Source organism: Poromitra crassiceps (genome assembly GCF_964638095.1).
Source record: "Poromitra crassiceps genome assembly, chromosome: 4".
Taxonomy (NCBI): Eukaryota; Metazoa; Chordata; class Actinopteri; order Beryciformes; family Melamphaidae; genus Poromitra; species Poromitra crassiceps.
Genome location: NC_139626.1, coordinates 47,839,596 through 47,847,215, shown reverse-complemented (window position 1 = coordinate 47,847,215; position 7,620 = coordinate 47,839,596). Strand labels below are relative to the sequence as shown.

At 41.9% G+C, this 7,620-nt stretch overlaps 1 protein-coding gene across 1 annotated transcript; it reads left to right on the top strand.

Annotated features, from left to right (window-relative positions):
* rps19bp1 (ribosomal protein S19 binding protein 1) lies at window positions 1–6,746 on the top strand. The gene is made up of 4 exons (XM_083635213.1): window positions 1–156; window positions 739–921; window positions 3,505–3,602; window positions 4,333–6,746. The coding sequence occupies exons 1-4, from the start codon at window positions 102–104 to the stop codon at window positions 4,480–4,482; spliced, it is 486 nt and encodes a 161-aa protein (XP_083491339.1). The 5' UTR covers window positions 1–101; the 3' UTR covers window positions 4,483–6,746.
* The last annotated feature ends 874 nt before the right edge of the window (window positions 6,747–7,620 follow it).

Sequence of the window (7,620 nt, the reverse complement as noted above, 5' to 3'; positions counted from 1 at the left end):
CTCACATGTTTGCTGACATTGCTGTGCATTTCTCTGAAACAAGTACAGAGACAGACTCATATCGATGTAATTAGTAACTAAAATCTTCATATTAAAGCAGTATGTCGGCGTCAATGATAAGAAGAGGGCTGGAGTTGCTAAGCGACGATATTAAAGGTCAGTTTTAGTAGCCTCACTTGGCTAGCCAACAGTTGGCAAACATAATAGTAGCAATACTGGATATTCTCCAATACTGCGCACACCGCTGTTGCGGTCTCAGAGTAGCTAGGTTAATTTGTGGTGATTTTAACTTATAAATATAAGTTCGCCTATATTGTATTTGATATAAGTTAGCCTATATTGTATTTGTTCCCCTTAATTGCTCAAAAATGCTGAAGCAGTTCGCTATTAACGTTACTACAGTAGGCCTACACAGATAATCAGACTTTTTTTTTGCCATTGTTGTCTCTATCCACCTTATTTTTGAATGCCTCTATAACGTTATTTAGTTGATGTCATAGTAATTTAGACCTGTTTCCAACAGACAATTCAAGAACCAACACCATTGTCCCCCACTGTTTGTGAACATTCATATTATATAACTATTAACGTCATCTTGTAATGTTTCCTTTTTACTGTCATTTGTTTATCTTTATACTCTATTCATACATGAATAAACTGAGTTCTTGTTCTCAGTGCCTTAACAGAATAAGTCTCTCTCTCTCTCTCTCTTCCTCCCTCCCTCTCCCTCCCTCTCAGATGTCACTAAGGTTAAGAGCCATGCTAAGAAGCAGCAGCAGACGCCCAGTAGTGGCAGCGTGATGGAGCTGGTGAGCAGCCAGCGGCAGGGAGTCAGCAGGCAGGTCAGGCGGCTGCAGGGACGCCTCGGCCCTGGCAAGAGCAAAACCACCGCCAAAGACAAGAGGGTCAAGTCTGCCGTGGGTCAGTCTGCTGGTCATCTTAACAACTTAAATATAATTCATAAAGTTATGGGTGGGCGATAGTTCAATATTATAATTTATTGTATTTCTGTTGTCATAATAACTGATAAAACAAATTACACACACACACACACACACCCACACACACACACACACACACACACATATATGGAGCTTAAAATGTTAGGACAGAATACACTTCACATTATTTCCTGTTTTCAACCCAATGTGAGTAAAATTACAAGTCTATACTGTGAATTAAACTCAGCTGTTTCCATGAAGTCGCTCCATTACATATGCTGCTGAATCTCTCCTTAGCAAAACAGCACAGCTCACACTAATCTAATGTTATCCGTCATTCGCTCAGTTTTCTGCAAGCTAGTTGGATTGAACACACGTTGTGGGTCACGATCTCTATCAGCGTTATTTGTTTTCATAGTCATTCGCCCTTGAAGGACTCACGCGCGCGGGGTGGGGGTAGGGCTGGGCCATATGACCAAAATCTCATATCCAAATATATACTATTTAAATAGTAACCGGTGTCTCGCAAAACATTGCCGCATTTGCGGAGCAACATATTAATCACTTAGAAACAAACATAACCTGTTAATAGGACGTGTTTCATCCGGCCCCGGCGGCTAGAGGTATTTCCCCCAGCGATAAGCCCGACTCCCGAGGCTAACGTTACAGAGCCCAGAATAGACTAATAAGGCTTACCCTGGGTTTAGCCCCTAGAGTCCATGTGGGCAAAAGTTTATTCTTGAAGCTGGGATGGCTCCCTGTGCATGCTAGGTTTGTCCAGTTGCAACTTAACATGGTCCACAACATCTTAAACAACAGGGCCCCAGATTATCTTAGCAGTCACTTCCAGAGATGTGGAGATACACACTCCCACAACACTAGAGCCAGCACTGCAGATCTGCGGCTACCTGGTTTTAGAACAAACATGGGGAAATGCTCCTTTAAATTCGCTGGGGCTTCAAACTGGAACATGTTGCCCCTCCAGATAAAAGATATAAACAGTCGTGGTGTTTTCAAGAAAAAGGTCAAATCATGGCTTTCAGATAAAATCCAAGATTAGGTTTTAAAATATGTTTTTGATACTGTTGTATTAACTGTTTGTTTTTATCTTATTGTTTTATTTCTTTTATGATTGTATTGCTGCTTTTTTGTTTAAGACCAAGGACCACAATGGAAATAAGTTCTTGACTTTATTGTGCTCATCCTTGATGTTTATTTTATTTCAATGTCTCATGTCTGTACTCTGTCCAGCACATGTAATCTTGATTTTTTTGACCATCAAATAAATTCAAATCAAATCAAATCAAAAGCCTGCTGATGACCTCACAGCGCTTCACAGTCGCAAGCGGACCACTTCCGGATAGGAAAAATTATTGTAAAATAAACAACAGGTATAAACTCTCTTTGCAGCACATCAGTGTCTTGCTCTATATTGGAACTATGAAACATTGCATTGCCGCTACCAAATAAAATTCGAATAATAAATGTAGGCGTGTCTGCTGCCGGCCGTTCTCGCCGGGCTCTGAACCAGATTTGGAACAGTAAATTCCCAGACGTTTGGTGGTTAGGTGGCGCTGTTGGCGCCGCTCACCAAACGTCTGGAAACCGAGACTGATATAGCATATTTTCTCTAAATTAAATGTATAGTTTAGATAAAATAACCACATGGCCATTTATTTATGTAGCAGTTAAACCGGTTAAAATGTTGTCAAACCTCACCAAGGATACATGCATTCAGAATACAGATAAGCATGGCTATTATTTACAACACAAATAATAATAATTATTTGCAGGGCAGTAGAATGAAACACAAACTGAACCACACCACCAGTTGGATTTTCAAAGATTACATTAGAGCAAAACGGGTAAAATAAAAGTTATTTAGCCTATAGTTCAGTCCAGTTTTCTCAGTTCGTTTATAAAGGAACAAAAACCCTCCGCTTCGGGATTTCCATGTTACCAGTTCAGTTCACTCTACAAAAGTACTCCACTCGGGGATTTCACCGTTATCCAACACAACTCTTAAACCCAGGGAAAGCTAAAAGCTAAAGATAGACGTTCTGTTCCTTGTTCGGTTCCTCAATGGATTTTCTTGGGATGATGAGAGGATGGGAGGAGACGTTTTGCCAGGTTTGACGTTAGGAGGACACACGCAAATATTGATCAAACGCGGACTTAACACAGCGCAAATGCCTGGGTAGACTAGGCGGACGGAGTGGAGGTAACATCTCCCTGCTCTTTAGCCTACTCACCGGCTGATTTGTGCCACTTATAAAGGGATGCAAGGGGCTTGTTGACACAGAGTCTGGTGCGTGTGTGTGGACGTGAGTAAAAAAGAAAACAGAATGAAGAAAGCACAGCGTCATCCAAATGACGGACAATATTGCTGTAAAGAGTGTGATTTGCAACACAACGATATAAACGATAGAGCATCATATGAGACGAAATACATTTTCTATCGTGAAAACGATATACAGTATATCGCCCAGCCCTAGGTGAGGGTGGGATTTACTCCTGCTCAGATTTTCTCTGAACTCATCACCTTCTTTGGTGTTAATGACAGAGGAGTTCAGGAAGAAGCAGAAGAAGAGCCACATGAGTGCAAACCTCAAGTACTTCATGGAATCAGGCTACAAAACCCCACAGGCTGACACCATGAAGGTAAGGAAGGCTGCCATCCTCTCGCCTTTCACCGCTACTGTCAGTGCTGTTTTGACACCCAACATTGACTCAATGTTTCCCTACATTTTCCCCTCATTCTATTGTGTCTGTGTTGTCCTGACCATGTGCATGTGAGTTTGTGCTAGAGCATTGGTTCCCAAACTGTGGGGCTCCGCTGGTGGTCTGCCAGAGCATTGCATTTTTATTTTATTTTATTTTACAGACAACAGTTTTTACATTATACACAGTAACCCTGAGGTGTAGGATTGGTTTGCTTTCAAAGGCTGTTTATCGGGCTCAGTTTTAAAGCCAGAGTGAAGTTTCTGGGATATATAAGACCATCCTAAGGCATCGATTGGTACCAACCATGTCATGGTGTGAAGGTGGTTAAATAATCCTCCAAAGTTAGGCTAAATTGTCTGCCTAATGTTGGCAGGTGTGTGTGTGTGTGTGTGTGTGTGTGTGTGTGTGTGTGTGTGTGTGTGTGTGCGTGCGTGCGTGAGAGACTGTGTGACTGCGTGAATGTTGAACCACTAGCCTTATGTTGTTATTTAGCCTTTCTGATGCTGTTGCATGGTTAAATCAGCAACAACAACAACAAAAGGTGTATCCGCAGTGGAAGTGGTACCTTGGAAATTTGGTTTGGTGCATACTTAGTGGTACTTGGTCTGAAAAGTTTGGGAACCCCTGTGCTAGAGTTAGACTATACTCTATCTATGTCTCACTTCAGATCCTGAACCAGAATACAGGGAGACAGTCCAGAAACCATGTGGAGCGTCCCACCAAGAAGGCCGCGGAGACCCAGTCCCTGTTCACAGAGGAGGAGTTCCAGAGGTTCCAGGAGGAATACTTCGGCCGGACCGTGGCGGATAAGAAATAAAGCGCACCCAAATACAAAGACACTGCAGACTCAATGGAAATGGTGCCGTGCTTTGTAGATCTGAATCGACAAAGTGCGTTCCTACTCTGGACCAGGCTCTGAGCGGTGAGAGAGCAGTTGTTTTGGTTTTAGGTTCCCAAAGTTTTGCTGATCTGCTTAACATGGCTCAACATTCAAAGGAGAAGGTTTCAGGTGGACATATTGTATAAGCTGTAACACCCACACAGTGACTTCCTACCTACCTACCAATAATGCACTCTCATTCATAAAATCGAGGTACACGATTGGCTGCAGGCATTGGGTCCTAAAGGACTTTCCATATCAAGAGTTTTGTTCTAAAATGTTCTATGTCCATTTGGGGGAAAGGGCTGCTTGAAGTTCATCAGTTAAAGCAGCTACGAGCAACTTTTTCGATTGTTATTAAACAGTATAAATTTAATATCAATGCATCACATCTTACCTCTAATAGTCGACGATACCAACGCAGATTAGTCTCGCTTGAAGCCCGAGTGAATCGGCCAGTGTTAGTGTGTCTGTAGCCAGGGCAGATCAGGAAGTGAAATGAAACGGTTTGCAGCAGCCACTTCGGCCATAACCACAAAATAACTTCCAAAAAACCTGTTAGAATATAACGAGAGATGTTCCCGCGAGTATGCGTGGCGTTCACATTGTTTATGTTATGTTGCTAGGCAGCGCAAACGGCGTAAGAAGGCAGCTGCGTTTCACTTCCTGGTTTCACTTCCGCGTTTCACTTCCGGGTTACCCGGTCCGGTCGCTCTAGAGAGCCCCCTGTTGACGCGAGTTTAGACAGACTATAGACTTAATAATCACCTAAGGGAGCAATCTCAGATACACACGGCTTTGGTCTCGTCGACTATTAGAGGTAAGATGTGATGCATTGATATTAAATTTATACTGTTTAATAACAATCGAAAAAGTTGCTCGTAGCTGCTTTAATAGTTCAAATATATTTAGATTTCCTCAAAACCACAGCTGTGTATACGTATCTACAATGTGCAGTCAACACAAAGCCACCTGGACAAGCCTTAGTTGTGTATGTGACTCCACTTATCTCAGTAAATCAATTATTTCCTTTCGAGACATTTCTGAAATTAGCCAGGGGGAGTTCAGACACATTGATTTTTGATTTTTTCCCCGTCGTAATAGAGCTGGGGCAACTACATCACGTCTGGGCGAGCAATGCAAGGCATTGTGGGTAAATATGACGGACTCCTTTACACTAGTGCCACTCGCCATTTACTTTAATGTAAAATAGCAGGACAAAAAAAACGATAAAAAAAACAGAAATAATTAAATTGATAAATGCCCCAAAGACAGCATGACATGACGATATATTACAACTTCGCCGGCCATAGAATTGCGCAAGAGATGCATCGAAAATAGTCATTTGATCCATCTTCAGTAATGTCATTCATGTCCCAATATGTGTGACCTAGTTAGATCCCGCTGTCCGCCTGGCATTTGAATAAGGGCTCGGTATTGGAAACGACGCAATATTTGGGAATACTGATTATGCTAAACTAACATTGTGCGGGAGGTAGGTACTGTTTTATTGTGATTGCTAATGTGTATGTAGCGTACAGTTTCCGCCAGTTTAGCGGAGCCTCCGACTCCCTATCGGCGAGCTCTTTCAAGACTCAGAATGAAGAATGAATGAGTCTTGCGTCGAGGCTTTTGAAGTGGGCCACTTACGGTTTAAACACAAGTTGAGACTTTTTATGGAAACATGAACATTTTATGAATACTTGTAAGCATGTCTCTAATTCGGCATACACATAGTCCAATAAGAAGCACACATTCCAAATATATATAATAAAATGTTTCGCCGGTGATTGCCACATCGCTCTACCTGCAAAATACACAGTGGAGGGTGGTAATACAGCAGCAGAGCGAACCACTTCCAAACATGAGATTTGACTTTCACAAAGTGCTTCTTGGGAGATAATATGTATGCCGAATTGGAGAGTGGCGTCTAACGATTCATAAGGTTTGTAAATTATGTTCTGGTGGTGGTATTCAATTGACCTTATCTTACTTACATTTAGTTGCCAGATGAATGGAGTTTGGTGTGGCTGCTACTAGCCTAGCCGCGATTGTCGTCCTGGACCACAATGCAAGCGCTCCTCACCCGCGCATACGTCACACGCCCCAGCCCTATTATTGTGTTACAGCCAGGTTGACTTTGTTATTCATATTGTCATATACATTGTAAAAGAATAAATGCAAATGGATTTTTCACAGCAGTTCTTTATGGTAAATTTTTTTATAGGTGGTGTTAATATTAAAGGACGGGAAAACCTTTAGGATGTGCACTGCTTCAATCTGTTAGTCAAGCTTTACTTTATTGTCTCACTTGGGGAAATGAGTTTTGCAGCAGGGTTTACACAGAATACAACAAAAAACAACACAACAACATTCACAGTAAAAAAACAACAACAAACGTAGAGCCAGAGCAGGGAATGAAATTACAAACCCTATTGCACAACAAATATAAGAAAGGAATACAAATGTGCTGAGATGTAGAACAGGTGCGCTTCCTCAATTTCCTGCTTGGCTGTGGGTGTTCAGCTACAGAAGAAACTTGTAGGAAAAAATCACTCCATGAGTGGAAATAGCGGCACCCCAAAAATTAAAATGCAAGACTTTGCTCAGGTTTCCATTTTTTTTATTTCAGGCTAGGCTAACGCGTTTCGGCATGTGCCTTCATCAGAGCATCATACAAATGTGCCTATGTGCAAAAGGAGTACAGTGGAGAGCTAATTGCTGCATATACAGTCCATGATTACAATGGCTACACTGAGACTTTTTTTGTGTGTGTGCAATATTGGATATGCAAATTAGCACGTGGCGTCATCTAGCGACTTTCGGAGCGGCCAATAGCGACTTTGCTGGGAAAAGAGTTGGTAACACTGTGTTCACTATTAGATGAATAATCAATACAGTCAGACAGACAGGTGGAATTCTTGTCGCCAAAGTTCAATTCGTTGCTGCATTTAGTCGACATTATAATGAAAATGGAGACAGGTGTAGCCCATCACAATAACAGTTTGCCTGTGTATGAATGTATGTATGTTTGGATACAGCGTGTGTGTGTCTATCTCACCTATTCATTTCCAG

Coding starts and splice junctions, on each gene's coding strand:
- rps19bp1 (XM_083635213.1), top strand. CDS start 102: ATGTCGGCGTCAATGATAAGAAGAGGGCTGGAGTTGCTAAGCGACGAT. Junction 922..3,504: donor GAGGGTCAAGTCTGCCGTGG/GTCAGTCTGCTG, acceptor TGTTAATGACAG/AGGAGTTCAGGAAGAAGCAG. Junction 3,603..4,332: donor CACAGGCTGACACCATGAAG/GTAAGGAAGGCT, acceptor GTCTCACTTCAG/ATCCTGAACCAGAATACAGG.